The 19804-nt window shown below is 44.9% G+C and overlaps 1 protein-coding gene across 2 annotated transcripts in view; it reads right to left on the bottom strand.

Annotated features, from left to right (window-relative positions):
• Positions 1–19804, bottom strand: part of EFR3A (EFR3 homolog A) — a 107826-nt gene that overhangs the window by 75581 nt on the left and 12441 nt on the right. For both annotated transcript variants that reach the window (XM_072999347.2, XM_072999346.2), the window contains exon 2: positions 19688–19780. In XM_072999347.2, the coding sequence (XP_072855448.1) occupies positions 19688–19700 (13 nt within the window). In that variant the 5' untranslated portion in view covers positions 19701–19780. The remainder of the gene's footprint in view (positions 1–19687; positions 19781–19804) is intronic.

Genomic DNA, 19804 nt, shown 5'->3' with positions numbered 1-19804 from the left:
AAAATAAAGAATTGGAAAAACTAACAAAGTACAGAAACCTGGCAAACGAAACATCTCACCTGTGAATCAAACACACTTCAGTGGTCCCCCACTTGGGGCTTTGGGAACAATATCAAGACATTTCACACAGCACTGAAAGCAGTTGCAGATTTCTGAAATCACACCATCAGAGCTACAAAAAATGGCAGTATTAGGAACACTTTGACTGTGCCTGGTGTTTTTGAATAATAATAATAATAATAATAATAATAATAATAATAATAATAATAATAATAATAATAATAATAATAATAATAATAATAATAATAATAATGAAACATATGTTATATTGTGATGTTTTTATTATGTGTGTAAGCCGCCCGAGTAGACTTTGTCTAGGGGGGGTTGGGTAAAAATCTAACAAAAGTAAAGTAAAGTAATACTCCAGGCTGACAAGTACTTGTCAACCTGATCTACTCTTTCATTGGGCTGATTTTTGATCCATTTATAATGTTCAGACCTGTGGTTTCAGGTGATCCCCAAATTTGAAATTTTGTACCCAGAAAAACCAGCATTCTGCAGATTTTTTTTTAAATCAAGAAAAAAACTGAGCCTCAATATGGTGTAATGCAGAGTGTTGGCTGGGACTTTAAAGTCTTGTGTTCAAATCCTCGCTCATTCACTGGGTGGTGGTGGTAATGGTAAACCACTACACGAACATCTCATGTATCTCAAAAACCATATTAGAGTCTCCTTAGTCAGAAACAACTTAATGGCATGTCATTTTGACAACAACAAGCTTCCTTATTTACTTTGCACAATTTAATACAATTTTGCCAATGAAGGGCAGAAGTTATTCATAACACCAATGCGTATCCACCAACTACTAGAAACTTTAGCGGTCACTAAAAGAAGCACAAAACATGTTTGTGCACACCATGTATACAGTGTGAGTGATTTAGCTGCCTTTGTTGTTGTTGTTTAGTTCTTAAGTCATGTCCGACTCTTTGTGACCCCATGGACCAGAGCACACCAGGCCCTCCTGTCTCCCACTGCCTCCCGGAGTTGGGTCAAATTCATGTTGGTTGCTTTGAAGACCTTGTCCAACCATCTCGTCCTCTGTCGTCCCCTTCTCCTCTTGCCTTCACACTTTCCCAACATCAGGGTCTTTTCCAGGGAGTCTCCTCTTCTCATAAGATGGCCAAAGTATTGGTGCCTCAGCTTCAGGATCTGTCCTTCCAGTGAGCACTCAGGGTTGATTTCCTTCAGAATGGATAGGTTTGATCTCCTTGCAGTCCAGGGGACTCTCAAGAGTCTCCTCCAACACCACAATATTTCATATGCAAAGGGTGTTGCACCTGAGACCCTGGATTTCCAGAGGTGCTTTTGTGTGTGCAAATGCTGGGAAAGAAGCTCAGCTAATCCGATGGGGCGGGGAGTAATATCTGCCATGATTTGTCAAAACCCCATTAACAGGTGGCTCTGTCTGTCTGAGGAAGACATTGTGCAACTAAGGTGCCAAAAGTGTCATGAGTGAAAAATGGACCTTTTCACTCATGGCCCTTAGATCCACCTTGCCATTTGATATCCGATAAGTAATTATATTCTGTCCCCAGAAAAAAAAAAGAGAGAGTAAAGATGCAGGTACAGGCCAGAATCCTATCAGTGGCTAATTACCTCAAATAAGAAGTTGTCATAGGTATTTCCAGTCACACACTGATCATGTGACTCAGTGGGCAACGAGCAATGCCTACAACGACTCCTAAGCCACAGAGACTGGCGAAACGTTAGGAAGAACCACCTTCAGAACATGGCCAAAGAGCCCGAAAAACCCACAACAATCATTAGACCCTAGCTGTGAAAGCCTTCGCGAATACAGCTCCTAAGCTTGCTGAAGGCTATGCCACTGACTCTGGGTTGGCAGAAGAGTACAACAGGATTTCAGCTAGCAATTTAAAATTTAAACTCACAGATAACCCTTGGGAGGCGAAAACAGCTGGAAGGCCTCTATATCTACAGCGTGGGCCCCATCCATTATTTCTGTTATTTAAAAGCTTCCGAAACTCCCATGATAGTTGCTCAGAGTTTGGAGAGACCTCATATTAGGCAATTTGCTGAAATTCGTTCTCAGTCAAAGATGGTCGTGTTCATACTGGTCAGCCACAGTTCAGGCTGGCAGCAGAAAGACTGAACATTACGAGGGAAGACAATCACCGCTGGCGGCTAATAAAGTGATGAGTTTCTACAGTGTGCACAAGGGTACTAATTAAGACACCCAAATCTCTGACCAAGGTCACAAGAAGGTCACTGCCTCAAGAAGGAGAACAGTGAAGGGCTGCCACAATGTCTGCCGGCTAGAGGGGAAAATAAACACTCAACATGCGCCAGAAGTGAAGCATAAAAATCACATTATAATCTATAATGATGACTGGCTCCTTGGACGTGGAAGTTCATTCTGCTTCACAAGCTCGTACAATGCAGAGATTTAACAGATGGAACGGTTCATCATCCTCTCTCTCTTTTTACCCTACAGTTACATTTTTAATTAAAAAAAAGATTTTAATCATTTTTTAATTAGCACATTATTTCTCTTTGTCCAGATGAATTATTCAAGTGGCAACCCTTTGCATATTGGGGTAGAAAATTAATGGCTTTGCTTCCGAGTAGGAAGATGGACGGTTTGCTCTTTAAAAAAAAATCTGAAACAAAGATTGCTCGAAGGTTGTTTGCTGTTTTATTTAAAATGAGATCCATGGTACAGTAGGGCATTTTTTAAACTATAAAGTGGTGCCTCGCATTAAGATGTTAATTTGTTCCAGCGAAATCGCTGTAAAACGAAAATGTCATAATGTGAAAATAAAAAGCCCACTGAAACACATTGAAACTCCTTCAATGTGTTCCAATGGGCTAAAAACTCACCGACCAGCAAAGATCCTCCATAGGGCGGCCCTTTTCGGTGGCTGTTTTGCGAGGAATCCGGCTCAGAAAACAGTGGGGAGCCATTTTATTTACCCCGTGGCCATTTTGAAACCGCCGATCAGTTGTAGGAAAATCGTCATTTTGTGAAGAATCAGTTCCCAAAGCAGGGAACTGATCATCGCAAAGCGAAAAAAGCCTATTCAGACCATCATTTTGTGATCGCAAAATCGATCACAAAAAGATTGTCGTAATGTGGTTTCGTCGTAATGCGGGGCAATCGTAAAGCAGTGCACGACTGTAGATTTAACCATCTTCCCAGAGGAATTTAGCAATGCTGCTGAACCTACTGTTTCCAAATTCACCTGTTAGCAGATACAACCAAGGTCTCTTGTTTTAGTTTCTTAACAGTCTGATAACGATAAAACCCGCTTCTGCATTTCCGAGAAATCTCTGCATGAAACCTACTTTTCTGATATTTGAGATATTGTTTTTTTGGGAATGAAGTGGGTGGAGTTTGTGGGGATTTGTGTGTTTGGATCTTACTATAATAAATATTATCACAGGAGACCATTCCACGTGTAAGGTGGCCTGGGATACGTGCTTCCTCAGAGTATCCAGTCCCACACCTACAAACGCTAGAAAGAAACATGTAACTAGGACCGGTTGATGCTTCCATGAAATTCCGGATTCCTGCTGAAAGGATAGAATTCTGTGAGCTGTAGTTCAAAGAAGCCATTTTTCCAGACTAAAGCTGCGATATCAATAACCCTAAAGGTACATGCCCAGGGAAAAGAGGTTTTATAAGATGGCATTTCTACCTAGAGATTATTTTATATTATTTCAGCTAAGAGTGGAAGATAAAGATCAGAAGCTTGATGATACATTCTGTATCTAAATACTTTAGGGCTCCCATATTTGCTGGGGATTGATTTTAAGCCCCCTGCAGATACTGAGAACCATGGATAATACAGAACACTGGATGGATGGATGGATGGATGGATGGATGGATGGATGGATGGATGGATGGATGGATGGATGGATGGATGGATGGATGGATGGATGGGAGGGAGGGAGGGAGGGAGGGAGGGAAGGAAGGAAGGAAGGAAGGAAGGAAGGAAGGAAGGAAGAAAGAAAGAAAAGAAAAGAAAAGAAAAGAAAAGAAAAGAAAAGAAAAGAAAAGAAGAACTGGCCACTAGAGGGATAGATAGATAGCAAGCAAGCAAGGTAAAAGGGGAAAACCCAGAAAAAATATTTTCACATACTTTGCCAAAACTGGCCATCAGAGGGCACCAGAAACCATGCTATGTGTTCTTCACTAACATGTATTCAAAGCATGGTTTCTCCCTCCCTCTAGTGGCCAGTTCTGCTAAAACATGTGAAAATTGTGTTTTTTTCTGGATTTTTTTCCTTTCATGTTTTCAGACCGTGGATGAGTGAAACTGTGGATATTGATCCTATAGATATGGGGGTCCTACTGTAAAGGGCTTGTACTTCAGCACTGACCTGGCTTGAACTCCTCAGGAGAAATTCTAACTCACTCTATCCCTTAAAACAAAACTTTTTTGTGAATGGAGACCAGTGTAAAGGGCTGTGACCTGAGGGTGGGGTACTGTGTGGCCTGTCCAGTCAAAAGTCTAAACAACAACCATCCCGACAGAATCACACACATGATCAACCCTATTACTGTGATAATATTTCAGGATGGTTTCCCATACTAAGCTGAGTGACAAAATAAAATAATAATATTCCAGAGTACAAAGATAGCCAAGGAATGAAACCCTGCAATCTTCACCCTACAGCTTCACAAAACAGCTGGTCTGTGTATGTACATACGTGTGTGTGTGTGTGTGTGTGTGTGTGTGTGTGTGTGTGTGTGTGTGTGTGTCTACATCTCCCACAAGAAGTGTCATCTTTCGAGGGGAATGGCGGAGTAAAAATATTTTAAATAAATTAAATAAATGTGTATAGGAGAAGGAGTCCTGTTATTGTTGCCTAGGCATTATCCAATATGTACCCCATTTAATTTGGTCTGGATGGGGTTCCTTCTAAGGACGGACTGGCAGAACCTGTACAGATAGTAAAAATAATGAGAACTGTGTCCCCGTGTTCCCCCAATGGTGGATGATCTACATTTGAGAACCTGTCTCTCCTCCGACTGCAAGCATGCACATCTGAGTAGTTTTCGCCTTCTTATTATGTAGGAAACGCGTGAAAGATCTTTGAGCAGCAACGTATGGAAACACAAAATAAATCTATGTAATTGATTTATCACATACATTAAGCAATTATTTTATTTCTCCCAAGCACTGGCAGTCCATCTGACAGCTAGAAAGGCTCACAAATTAGGTGGTCCATCGACAAAAACACAGCGGTCCATGCCTCAGGCTTTAAACACTAATAAAAACGTGAAACAAAAGTTGAGGGGTGGAAACTGGAACCTAATTAAGGCAACTCAAGGAAAGAGAAACAACAGGACCTGATAAATGGGCACTTTCCACTGCCTTCTTTTCTTTCATTTTAGGTTATGTCCCCCAAGCTCTCAAGGTAAAAACTGCTTTGACCAATTATCATTCAAAATTTAAATTCAGGGGATTAAAAAGCAAAGCAAAGTGTGCTGCTTATATACCACTCCATACCCACTTAAAGCACTCTCTGAGCGGTTTACGATTTAATGCAGGCTACACATTTCCCCTCAAGAGCAAGCTGGGTACTCAGTTTGCTGACCTTGGAAGGATGGAAGGCTGAGTGAACCTTTAAACGGCTACTTGGGATTGAACCCGGGGTGTGAGAAAAGTTTTGGCTACAGTACAGTGGTGCCCCGCATAGCGACGTTAATCCGTTCTGGATAAATCGTTCCTATCTGGAAACGTCGCTATACTCTGTTTAATGCGTTCCTATGGGGGGGGTAAACTCACCGCTAAGCGGGAATCCTCCATAGGGCCACCATTTTCGCCACCTCGGTAAGCGAGGGCAGGACGCGAAAACGGAGCGGGCGGCCATTTTCTTTATCCAGCGGCCATTTTGGAACCGCCGATCAGCTGTTCTGAAAACATCGCAATGTGAAGATCGGTAAGCAAAAACGATCGCAAAATCCACATCGCTATGCAGATTCGTCATTAAACGGTGCGCTCGTTAAGCGAGGCACCACTGTACTGCAATTTAACCATTGCATCACAGGGAGGTATGTAGCTCACAGCCTGCCTTTCGTCCACCTCTGCCCTAATGGGATGAGTGTGGGTGACGGCGGTGAAGAGGTAATGCCCAGTGAAGCTGATGTCTCTTGGCTTCATTCCAGGGAAATGGAGAGTAACGTATTTCTACTCTGCGTCTGCTGTGCTTAATGGCATTGCTACAAAATCCTGTCCCATTCCAACATCATGAAGCCTATAGCCTACTGCACATCATCAAGAGTATAACAGAAACCGAGAGCCAGCATGGGGATAAATAATCGGATAAATAATCGGACTATGACTGAGGAGACCTCAGTTTACATCCCTGCTCAACCATGGGGTGACACTGGGAAGGTTATGTACCACGAGGTCACTGTAAGCTAGAAAGAGTTTGGTGATGCATAAGAATGACAACAGGGAGGAGACATTTTTGCACCACCTCCTTCCTTGCTTGTAAGCCCTTGTTTTCTTCTTCTTCCTTCTCCAACTTAATGAAATTAAGGGAAAGAGGTGTAAAACATTGCCCCATAGGAGCCATGGGGCCCAGTCTGATCTCATATGATACAATTAGTTTTCATAGTGGTGCCCAGGTGCTCAAATGGGAGGATCAAACATGGATCTGGAGAATTACGCTCGCCAGGTGTTTTCCACTAGGGACGCGAAGCCTCTCCTGTCTCCTCACATGAAACAACAGAGAACTATAACATTCCCCCTCTTCTGTGGCAAGGGCAACAAGAAATGTCTTAGCACTCTTGAGAGAGCTCTCACATGGACAAGGATGATGTTCTCTCCAGAGTTCCCCATTTTTCTACAAACATCCACAATGAGGATGACTTGTTTTCTTTAAGAACCTGAAGCAGTGGATGGGTTGGTCAAGTCTTTCTTAGACATCAGTCGATCCTCCTCTGCTTTTTGTGTGTGTGTGTGTGTGTGTGTGTGTGTGTGTGTGTGTGTGTGTGTGTGTGTGTGTGTGTGTGTGTGTGTGTGTGTGTGTAGGTTTAGATTCTATAGACATTTTGTGGCAAATATAGGCAAATTACAAAGTCTCAGGGGTGTTGGAAACTTTTCTTTCACTTTTGGTTGAAGGGGAGAAATCTTGTAAGGCTTCAGAATTCCTTTCAGAAATGTCTGTTCATCTCACCATAACATTAACGAGGTGGTGTTCTATAAAGCATTTGAAGGGCCAAAGGTTTCCCATTCCTGATGTAAGCTGTTTTGTTTCCTCCTCAGTCTGGAAATGTCATAACTCAGAATGTTTGTTCAGGGAAAGCTTTCAAAAGAACAGAGACCTCTGATCTTGATTTCTTCGGGGTCCACTGCCTCAGCTTCCTGGCGCAGATTACTTTAAGAGGTGCGCCAGATGAAAGTGTGCTGCAATCTTCCAAAATGTCAGTTTTCTTAGATTATTATATTTGGAATAGAGCTTATATTCTTACATAAATGGCAGTACCAGATTGCGGAGTAGAGCTTTCTGAGGACTGGCACTTGGAAGCATTGCACATCTGCTGACGGTGGCGCCTTTTATGTTTCTTATGATTCTTTCTATTTCAACAGAAAGTTAACAGGAAAAAAAAATTAAGGATCAAGAAGTGCAGATTCAGCTGACATGGTGCACTTCTGACAACAAAATAATACCACGCAGCAAAATGAACATCTCGAAAATAATCCATTGTATTGTTTTCAGCTGTCTTACTTCAAGTAGTAGACATGGTCTAGAGGGGCGGGGTAAAAATCAAATAAATAAATAAATAAATAAACAAATAAATAAATAAATAAATAAATAAATAAATATTTCTTTTCTATTCCTTAAACCAGTGGTTCTTAACCTTTGTTACTCGGATGTTTTTGAACTGCAACTCCCAGAAACCCCAGCCAGCACAGTTGGTGGTGAAGGCTTCTGGGAGTTGCAGTCCAAAACTCCTGAGTAACGCAAGGTTAAGAACCAGTGCCTTAAACAAAGGTTTCGTGAACCCGGGACTTCTTGTAGGCAACAATGAGATTTGCTACTGGTTGTGGCACAACAAACGCAAAGGATCACACATTCCCGTTATTTTACCGTAAACCTTTGGGAAGTAACAAAACTTACAACAAACTTACTGTGAAAGTTGTTGTTATGTGCCATCAAGCCACGTGTGACTTATGATGACCCTATGAGTGATTGATCTCTTCAACAGCTCTGCTCAGCTCCTGCTCAAGAGCCTTGTGGAGCCAGGAGCCTCATGGCACAGTGGCTAAATTACAGTACTGCACTGAAGACTCCTTTCACGGCTTGAGTTCGATCCTGCACTCAAGGTTGACTCAACCTTCCATCCTTCCAAGTTTGGTAAATTGATTACCCAGTTCACTGGGGGGGGGCAATGTGTAGCTTGCATAATTAAATTGTAAACCACCCAGAGAATGCTTTAAGCACTATGGGGTTGTATATAAGATACACACTTTGCTTTGCTTTGCTTTGCTTTGCTTTGCTTTGCTTTGCTTTGCTTTGCTTTATTCATTCATTCATTCATTCATTCATTCATTCATTCATTCATTCATTCATTCATTTATTTATTTATTTATTTATTTATTTATTTATTATTTGTAAATTGAAGCCTATGGCTTCCTTTATGGAGCAAGTCCATCTCTTATTTGGTGTTCCTCTTCCTCTGCTGCCTTCCACCTTTCCCAGCATTACTGTCTTTTCCAGAGAACCTTTCCTTCTCATGATGTGCTCAAAGTAAGATAGCCTTCAATTCATAAGTTCTGCCTCCAGAGATATCTCAGGCTTGATTTGTTCTAGGACCCACTTGTTCGTCTTTTTGGCAGTCCAGGGTCTCTGCAAAGTTCTCCTCCAGCACTACATTTCAATGGATCGATCTTTTTCCTCTTGGCTTTCTCTACTCTTTAGCTTTCATTCCCACATGTAGTGATAAGACTGATTTTAATTTTGAATAAAGTGCATACTACTGTATAATGTTTATATTTGGGACTGTGGTCTCTTCTTGTGAATATAAAATGAAAGAACATTTTATACTATTCGGCACTCCCGGAGGAGAAAAAGAAAATCCTGTAATGTAATACCTGAAATAGGTATTTTATTATTAAAAAATGTCATTCTTTACAAGAGTTAGTCTGCAAAAGTTGTTTTGTAGCCTAATTTTTGTAAAGAACGACACTTTTAGAATACAGATATTCAGATGTTTCAGTCAAAATGTACTCAGTTAAAATGATGGCAACTGCACTATGCAGGTGTAAAAATGCAACAGAATTTTCCCCTATGTATACAAGCCTGTAGTTTTAGCCCTGTGCTCTGTGTGTCTCAAAAAGTCGAGTGCGACCACCACAATAAACTTAAAAGAGTTTTAAAGGAGACTTTCTTTGTTTTAGAAGAGGTGTTCCTCTGTGCGAGCACATCAGGCAAAACCGATTTTTAAAAAAAGACAAAAAAGTTGTGGCATCTTCAAGATCAATTGTTATATTTTAATGTGAGCTTTCATGAACAAGTCCACTTCTTCAGACATATGAGGTAAAATACAGAGTTCGCACAATGAACATTCGAGCCCGGTTTTGTTACATTTGCGGAAAGGGACGAATGCAGCTACCGCTGTGAAAACTGGTCAGACTTAACACGTGCAAGAAAGGTGTTAAAGTTTAGAACAGCCGAACAAAGCAAAGTTATAATAGATCAGAAGCAGAATAATAAGCCAGCGGCCAAGCTACTAACAGATCAGTGCTAGAAGACATAGTCGATAGAACAGCAGGATAACACAAACCAAGCAGAATTGAAGAAAGTCATTAGCTATATCCCACTAAGCAATCTGTCACAAAATAAATATCTCTACTATGCATGTTTTAGCCCTATATAATCCAGCAATACTGTGCGTGCACTGCTACGTCAGTCTGCATCCACTGAAATTAAGGTTAATGGACCGAATTTACAAAAAGATAGCAAAACACTTGTATTATTTCAGTCTGGGGTAGGGTTAGGGAGCACAACAGAATGCGCCACTGTACACATCTTCCTCCGTAGAGAGAACATTATGTCCAAAAAGAACAGTTTTACCCAAGGTTTCCCCCTAGCACATCAGCTTTCTACATGCAGGGAAAAGTTTAGGGTTTCGAGGGGGGCAGGTGGGAGCATATGACCATGAGTCCCCACTTCCATTCTGAAATGGACAAACACAGGTCGACACAGTGAAAAGCAAGACCATTGTGCTGCAATCATTTCGAGTGTCACTGCCAAGACCCCGGTTCTAATCCCAACTTAGCCAATGACGATGAGCCAATCACCTTGCTGCCTACTTTGAAAGATTTTTGCGCAGATAAACGAAAACACTAAACCATGCATACTTGAGCTCCTTGGAAGGCAGGATATAATTATCATTCAGTCAATTTGTTTTAGTATATATAGAGAGAAACGCTCCAGTAGCAGTGGTCAGAATAGTAGCCTAGCGCACTAAACATTCTTATGATTCACACCAGTTGTGTAACCATTTCTCTTGAGAAACAGTCTCTCAGTGCGACTCTAGACCAAGGACCCAGGCTACATTTACTTATGTCTCAAATCTTCGGGTTAAATTAAAAGTTAAGAAATATGTGTACTCTCTGAAATTAGCTTGTTTTTTTGTGTGTGGCGCTGTGGGCTAAACCGCAGAAGCCTGCGCTGCAGGGTCAGAAGACCAATTTATTTATTTATTTATTTATTTATTTGATTTGTATCCCGCCCATCTGGTAGGTCAATACCACTCTGAGCGGCTAACATAAAAATATACAATTATAATAGCATAAATCCAAAAATATCAAATATCAATTAACAAAACATAATAAAGCATAAATAATAAATAGAAAAAGAAGAGAAAAGTAATTTAAATTAAATTAGATGCTGGCAGGAGGGAAGGCCTTGACATAAAGCCATGTTTTTAATTGAGTTTTAAATGTACCCAGCGAAGGGGCCGCGCGAATCTCAGGAGGAAGATTGTTCCAAAGGTGAGGAGCCACCGCCGAGAAGGCCCGGTTTCTTGTCTTCTCTCTCCGGGCCTCCCTCGGCGTCAGGCCCCTCAGCCTCACCTCCTGGCTCGCGCGGGTGGTTCGGGTAGAACTTGGTGGGTGAAGGCGTTCCGCCAAGTATCGAGGTCCCAAACCATTTAGGGCCTTATAAGTGAGCATTAAAACTTTGAAGTCGATACGGAAACAAATGGGCAGCCAATGCAGTCTAGCCAGGATGGGAGAGATGTGATGGTATTTTCTCCCTCCGGTGAGAAGTCTGGCTGCTGCGTTCTGCACCATCTGAAGTTTCCGTATCAGCCTCAAAGGTAGCCCCACGTAGAGCACGTTGCAGTGATCTAATCTTGAGATTACGAGTGCATGTACTAAGGTAGTGAGGGTCCCCGTGTCAAGATAGGGCCGCAGCCGGGCAATCCGCCAGAGGTGGAAATAGGCGGAGCGGACGACCGACGTCACCTGTGTTTCCATGGTGAGCGTCGGGTCCAAGTGTATGCCCAAGCTGCGGACCCCACTCGCCGGGGCCAAGGTCGCCCCCCCAAAGGAGAGAGGGCCAACCAGGCCACCAACCACGGGGGGCCCCACCCTCAGGACTTCCGTCTTGTCCGGGTTCAGCCGCAGGCCATTTTCCTGCATCCATTCCAGTATAGTCTCCAGGCAGCGCTGGAGGGTCAGGACGGCATCACCTGCAGTTGGCAAAAAGGAGATGTAGAGCTGAGTGTCATCAGCGTACTGGTGACACATCGCTCCACACCTCCTGATGACCCCCGCTAGCGGCCTCATATAGATGTTAAATAGCATTGGGGAGATAATCGAACCCTGTGGAACCCCACAATTGGAGCTCCACGGGGCCGAGACACTCTCCCCAAGCTGAACTCTCTGGGGGCGGTCCTCCAGGAAGGAACGGAGCCAGGCTAACGCCAGGCCACCGATTCCCAGCTCGGAGAGCCTCCCCAGGAGGATACCGTGGTCGACGGTATCAAAGGCCGCCGAAATATCGAGGAGGACCAACAGAGACAATTTGCCCCTGTCGGCCTCCCTCAGCAGGTCATCATACAGGGCAACCAATGCCGTCTCTGTCCCGTGGCGCGGCCTGAAGCCCGACTGGAACGGATCCAGTGCATCAGTTTCATCCAAGAGTGCCTGAAGCTGGTCTGCCACCACCCTCTCCACCACTTTGCTCATGAAAGAAATATTGGCGACGGGCCTGTAATTGCCAATTTCGTCCGCCGCCAAACTAGATTTCTTTCGTATGGGCCTAATGAGTGTCTCCTTGAGGGCAGATGGGAATCTGCCCTCAAGGAAAGACCCATTTATTATAGCTGTGGCCCATTCAGTTGTTTTCGGCCTGGCTGCTTTGATTAGCCAGGCCGGGCAAGGGTCCAAGGAGGAGGTGGTGGCCCGACAGCGGTCAAGCACTCTGGTCACAGAGTCAGGTGTAACTGGCTGAAAAGAATCAAAAATAACCGGGCAAGACGGAGCGCTGGACATCTCAGCTCGATTCACTGTATTTAAAAAGGGAGAGAGCTCCCGGCGGATGGCCTCCACTTTAGATTTTAAAAATGCCGCAAATTGGTCCGGTGAAAAACTAGGGGGAGGCCGATCTCCCGGGCCAACTCCGGATAGGTCGCGCACTATACGGAAAAGTTCCGCCTGCTGGTTGGATGCTTCGCTTATCCGGTTAGCGAAGAATGATCTACTGGCAGCCTTCACCTTACTCAGGTAAAGGTTAGTTGCGACCTTAACGGCTATCCAGTTATCGTCCGTCGGATTCTTCCTCCATCTACGCTCTAGCCTTCTCCTTATTCGCTTCATCGCCCGGAGCTCCTGGGAAAACCAGGGCGCCGGACGTGTTCTGCGTCGGAGAGGGCGTTTGGGCGCGATCGTGTCCACTGCCCGGGTGGCAGCGGTAGACCAGCTATCCACCAGGACATCGACAGGAGCGCTAGCCAGGTCAGCGGTAATCCCTCTCATGGCATCTTGGAAACCAATCGGATCCAGTAGTCTTCGAGGGCGGGCCATAGCAATAGGCCCCTGCTCCCTGCGTGGGGGGAGAGCCACTGTGAGGTTACATTTAATCAGGTGGTGATCTGACCATGACAAGGGGACTGACACCAGGTCCGCCACCATCAGACCACTCTCACCCCAATTGGAGGAAAAGACCAGGTCCAGTGTGTGACCACCCACGTGGGTGGGGCCGTTGACATGTTGGGACATGTTCAAGGAAGCCATGGTTTCCAAGAACTCAGAAGCTGGCCCAGTAACCTCTGCCTCCGCATGCACGTTGAAATCACCCAAGACCAAAAGCCTCGGGGATCCCAACAATGCCGCGGAGACAAAGTCAGCCAGCTCCGGAAGGGAAGTGGCTGGGCCGCAGGGAGCACGGTAGCCCAGCAAAATCCCAATTCCATCCCTGGCCCCAATCGACACGTGGAGGGCCTCTAGACCAGACCTTACCGCCGAGGAGCGCCTGGTAACCTCCAAGATGGATTTATATACAATGGCTACTCCCCCCCCCGCCCTTCCAGTCTACCCTGGTGCTGGACATCATAACCGGGCGGGCAGATGAGAGCCAGAGGAGGTCCACCCTCCCCATTAAGCCACGTCTCGGTTATGCATGCCAGGTCTGCATCCTCCTCCAGAATAAGATTTTGAATTAGCTGGGGCTTGTTGGATACAGACCTGGCATTCAACAGCAGCAGGGTTAGAGTGGAAGGCTGGCTGAACTGGCTACCTCGATTCTGGGGGTTGGTCACAGCCTCAGAACAGTGAACAGCCTGCAAACATCTGTTCACCGTTCTACTAACACGAGTGGGGGCTGCGCCAACGCCATATCGCCCTCTACCCATAACCACCGGGATGTTGAAAGGCCCCTCACTGGTCAGGCAGGCCTCCCACTCCATACCAGACAGAATAAGGAAGGAAAAGAAAAGAGAGAGAAAAAAAAAAATTAGCTAATAACACAAACGTTCTAATACAATTTTATAAACAAATACAAAATAAATTAATTTAAATTAAATATATATAGCTATGGATAAACATTTAAAAAAATGGTGTTACCCCCCCCCACTCCCCAACTAGATCAAGTCCATCCTTTAGTGGGTCGCAGCCTTGCCCTTTGAGCTTTACTGATTTTAATGATGTTATTGATGGTAGTAAATTTTTCCAAGGCTGTTTGGGATAATGTTAAGTCCAGAGAAAGTGCCAAAGTGGAGATGTTACTCACTGAGTTGTTCAATTTAAAAACAGCAGGCAGCATCGGGATCAGCAGAAGCCAAATGCAGTGATGAATAGTCCCTGTTTTCCCCTTTACCCTTCCTTGAGAAAATAGCAAGATGTTTCTGCAGGTAGTCCAGGGAAGGCAGGGTAAGCAGTCTGAGGTTAGGAGCGAAGCTGGAGCTGCCCACAGGGAACCCAACATGGCGGTCGTCCAGCAAGCTGGGATCGGTCAGTGAGGGTCTTCCTTCCACCGCCTCGCCCTAGGGATTTCGCCTTTTTTGCTCCAGCAGCAGGGGCCACAGATCTCAAAAGAACGCGAGCCCCCACCACTCGCCCCGGAAAATCTCCCAATTGAGGTTCCAGGCTCTAGACTCCGGGCTCGAAAAAGTTCGGGGGGGGGGTAAGCGTCCAGCCACCAGCCACCAGCGGTCGATTTTCCACCTCAGGAAGGCTCCTGTCGCAAACCTGGCCGACAAGCCCGTTCTCTGGCCGGCGACCCCCAGGTGATCTTAGAAGCTGGGTCTCCAATGGCGCAGGGAACACCTCAGGCGGCAAGCGCCATAAACAACAAACAGCCAGCTTCTTCGGACCGCAGGCACCCGAGCGTCCGAAGCCGGGAAGCCCAGATCGAACTCAGCCACGGCTCCGCGCCTATGCTCCGGCTCCAGCCCGCGGCCCCACACTCAATCCAGCAGCGAGCGCTCGCAGAAGTAAGGAAAGGGTCCAGAAAGTCGGGGGAAGGGAAGGGAAGGAAAAAGAAAAAAGTGAAAGCGAGGAGAGAAAAAAGAAAAAAAAAAAGGAGATGAAGATCGCAAGAGGCAAGCCGGCGCGGCGGAGGAGAACGCTAACCGCCTGCTACCGGCGCCATCTTGCCTCACCTCATACTGCAGTCGTAAGATCGAATCCACGCGACGGAGTGAGCTCCCGTTGCTCTGTCCCAGCTCCCGCCAACCTAGCAGTTCGAAAGCATGCAAATGCGAGTAGGGACCACCTCGGTGGGAAGATAACAGCGTTCTGTGTCTAAGTCGCACTGGCCATGTGACCACGGAAGATTGTCTTCTGACAAAAACGCTGGCTCTATGGCTTGGAAACGGGGATGAGCACCGCCCCCTAGAGTCGAACACAACTGGACAAAAATTGTCAAGGGGAACCTTTACCTTTACCTTTCTGTTACAGTGTGATTTCCTCAGAGATGACTATCTGGACAACCACGCTTGCAAATTGAGTCTGTGTTTACTTTCCAATAACCAATCACAAAACAAGGCACCAGAACACTGCAAGACACAGAGGGGAAGGGGGAGCAATGCAGTGACGGAAAAACATGGTTCACCACTTACAGAACCATAATATGATAACTGTATTGTCTATTTGTTTAGTATCCATTCCCTCTGGACTCTCAAGATGCTCCGTTAGTAGGGATATCCTCAGAAACGAGCTTGGTCTTGAACCGCAGAACAACTCTGTACTGAAAGTTGCCAGAGGCTGAAGACTGAGTTTTCTCAAAATCTCTGCGCTCGCTTGCACGTCTCTTTCCCCATTCTCCCTCATCCCACCCCCACCCCAACATGCCAAACAATATATTAGACCTAAATATTTGAATTGTAGTTAGCCTTACCAAACAGATCGCCAGAAGGAAAAATACAGATACATTGGTACTCCCCGCTATTAAAAAAAAAAAATCCCGCTAATGTGCAATCTGGTACACAAAAGAAGTCTATTGCAAGGTTTACAAGAGCAGTAAAGCAAAGAGAACAAGGTTTAAAAAAACAGCTGCAGGTTATAAAACAAATCAATAGATCATCCAGAGATTTTTAAAAAAGCTGCTTTTAAAAGCAGATACAAAAAGATGAGGCCACAGAGCAAAGTCTAGAGAGACAGACTCAAAGATGTTAGGCCGCCTCCGGGATCTGGCAATCTGAGAGAACAGCCAAAAGAAGGTGCAGGGAAGCTGTTCTCAGGTACTAGAAGGGTTCATATTTCTGTGCATTCTCACTTTTAATCATCATCATCATCTTGGAACTGCAGAGCTGGAAGGGACCCTATGGATCATCGGATGGTCCAGGCCCTCTCAAGGAGGCCCAGTGGAGAATCGAACTCCCAACCTCTGGCTTCGCAGCCTGAGACTTAAATCACTAAGCTTTTCTCTACTTTAAATCACACCCTCCTCTCCCCCTTTTATCTCCTCTCTCTAAAATTTGAGTTTCAATGCAAAACTGCAAAGTCTTTGCTCCTGAATCCTTGCTTGTTCTTTTTATTATTATTTATTCTTCGCCGAACTTCAAGAAGTGTTTGGAAGTTAATTTGATTATTTTACCATTTTAACACAGCCCTGGCTCGTCTTACACGGCAGTTCAAATAAGAAACTCTTATGGCTGTAGGATGTCAGGATTAGCAGAAATCTCTTCAACTGGTTCGCAGCTCGTGTCTCAACAGAGCTGCCTGCTGATCTTGGGGCTCTGTTAGCTGAAGAGCAGAAAAACAGGAGACGAAAGAGTAAAGAACCCAGTTAGATCCAAACCTCTTCAAGTCCAAAGGCCCAGCAACCAGTCCAGTCAGGACCACTAGGCTTCAACTAGCCTCTGTGGGCTCTGCTGAACCTTGGACATCTTCAACTGGCCTCTGTGCACTCTCTTGAACCTTGGCCATCTTCAACTGGCCTCTATGCACTCTGTTGAACCCTGGCCATCTTCAACTGGCCTCTGTGCACTCTGTTGAACCTTGGCCATCGTGACCTGTGGACTCTGTTGAACCTTGGCCATCTTCAACTGGCCTCTGTGCACTCTTTTGAACCTTGGCCATCTTCAACTGGCCTCTGTGCACTCTGTTTAACCTTGGCCATCTTCAACTGGCCTCTGTGCACTCTTTTGAACCTTGGCCATCTTCAACTGGCCTCTGTGCACTCTGTTTAACCTTGGCCATCTTCAACTGGCCTCTGTGCACTCTTTTTTGAACCTTGGCCATCTTCAACTGGCCTCTGTGTACTCTGTTAAACCTTGGCCATCTTGACCGGTGGACTCTGTTGAACGTTGGCCATCTTCAAATCGCCTCTATGCACTCTTTTGAACCTTGGCCATCTTCAACTGGCCTCTATGCACTCTTTTGAACCTTGGCCATCTTCAGCTGGCCTCTGTGCACTCTGTTTAACCTTGGCCATCTTCAACTGGCCTCTATGCACTCTGTTTTGAACCTTGGCCATCTTCAACTGGCCTCTGTGTACTCTGTTGAACCTTGGCCATCTTGCATTGCTAGGTTTAAATGCTACCCATGTACATAAGCCTGACTTATATTACTGATTTACACTTGTTTAAAAAAAAATCTTGTAAGCCTTGAAGGAAAATTGCTGCTCATTAAAAAAGGGGCTGGTTGCACATAGGAACACAACCAGCATCTTGCTAACGATCAGTGACTTCCTGCCAATTCCCTGTAGGTAAACTCAGACTAGCAATATTCTGGGTCACCTTATTGGGAGAGAGGTGGTGTATTAAACAAACAAATATTACGATTCTGGTCATTATAGCAGGAGACCACGACAAACTTAATAGAATCCCTAAAATTTTCTAACCACTGCAGGAATATCTGAAGATAAGGCAGTTCCACATGCAAACTCTAAAGGCCATGATATAAAAAAGGAAAAGAAGGGAGGCAGAAAGTAAAAGAAGCATCTTCTGTGATCAAAAGATACAGCTGTGTTGCTAAGATGTTCTTCCCTGGGAGACAAGAGTGCAGCCTCCCACCCGTCTTCTGGAAAGGGCCTTTCAACTCTTTTTTTTATTGTGACTCTTTCAACTAGAGTCACAATAAAACTCCAGTCTACCTCTGCTTTCAAGAAAGTATATTTTCCAAGTCTCATTACATGTTGTTCTTCTTGTTTCCCGTATCTTTGAGTGAGTTAATTCCACTGAGGAACAGCAACATTCTGCGTTACAGATTTCAGCATCTATTTTTGGGGGGCTCTGCATGTGGTCATGACAGGTGTGCATCAACAGAAGCTATTGTGAGTTCATCCAGAGAACAGGTTTTCCTCCCAAATTGGATTGATTTTCTTTAAAGCAAAAGATTTCATGCCTTCCACAGGAACATCTTATAAGTGAACACATTTGGTAATTGCTTACCAGACTGACCATTCAATACACAGAACCAGTGACTGGACACAACATTTGCCCCCCACCCACCCCTAATGTCCTCCCCTACCATCTTAAAGGCACAATAGGACACCCATATGAAACAGCAGACATGCAAATTTGTCACCCCTAAAATGTTAAGCCCTGCGATTGCGGATAAGTGGCACATTTATGTTTTAAGATTGTCCAGTTCCCGCATGCTTTGGCCAGCAAATACAGTGGTGCCTCACTTGACGACGTTAATTTGTTCCAGCGAATTCGCTGTAGAGCGAAAACGTCATCAAACGAAATAAGAAAACTATTGAAACGCACTGAAAACCATTCAATGTGTTCCAATGGGCTGAATACCTGCTCGTCCAGCGACGATCCTCTATACAGTGGCCATTTTCGGTGCCTGTAAAGCGAGGAATCCGTCCTAGAAAACTGCGGGGGGCCATTTTCTTCTTTTGAAACCCGACGATCAGCTGTTTGCTGATCGTCGTAAAGCGAAAATCGGTTCCCGAAACAGCGAAAAAACCCTATTTAAAACATTGTTTTGCGATTGCAAAAATGTCAACATAAAGCAGATTTGTCGTAGAGCGGGGTAATCGTCCAGCGGGGCACGACTGTACACTTCTCACTTCAATTGCACAGGTCTGGTTCTGGTTACACATGGATTTTCCCCGTATATACAGTGTACATATATATGTCTCCAGGAAGTGGCCTGAGAAAGGTGACTTTTGGACTTACCGAGGCTCTTGGTGGTGGTAGCTGGGGAGAGTGCTCGGCCATGCTGGGAAGGTGATGCAGGTCATGGGAGGCTACAGTGATGTGCTGCTACTTTGGGGGAGATCATGCCTCCGTTTGGTGGAGGTTTCAGTTACGTTTTAGGAGGTGTAAAAGTTATACATGGATTTGGAACGACACGAGGCTCTGGCGCCCCTAAACCCAGTGTTGTTGAAGGGAGAAGTATATTTCGGTCCCACTGCACGCCTTGAAAAACCAGTCCAAAGTAATATTTAAAAATGATGAAGGCCCATATTAAGGGCTGGCCGTTGCTTCGACTAAAAGGAGAAGCTGCCAGTCTTGACTCACTTCCGAGTTTTCACACGGCTTTCAACGTCTCCAAAAAGGCACATATAAAAATATTTGCACTCAGCCAATTAATCAGTTCATTAGTAAGAAGCAGATGCTTAATCAGCTAAAAATTCTGCCATCCACCGACAGCTCAACAAAAAAATGCAAATGTTTATAGACAATCGCCTCGTCTTCATCATTCTGCACACGAGACGTGCACTGAATAAATTGTGCAGCACTCACCTTTCCGAACCATGACTTTGAAACCAGCTGCAGCAAACACCACGCATGGAGATTAACTGCCGACCGGCGCAAAACCGGATTGCAAAGTCTTATCTGCAAAAGAGAGAGACATATGTG

This window comes from Pogona vitticeps, chromosome 4, assembly GCF_051106095.1.
Source record: "Pogona vitticeps strain Pit_001003342236 chromosome 4, PviZW2.1, whole genome shotgun sequence".
In the NCBI taxonomy this organism is placed as follows: domain Eukaryota; kingdom Metazoa; phylum Chordata; class Lepidosauria; order Squamata; family Agamidae; genus Pogona; species Pogona vitticeps.
The sequence above is the reverse complement of the archived record's forward strand: the minus strand, read 5'-3'. Positions and strand labels throughout refer to the sequence as shown.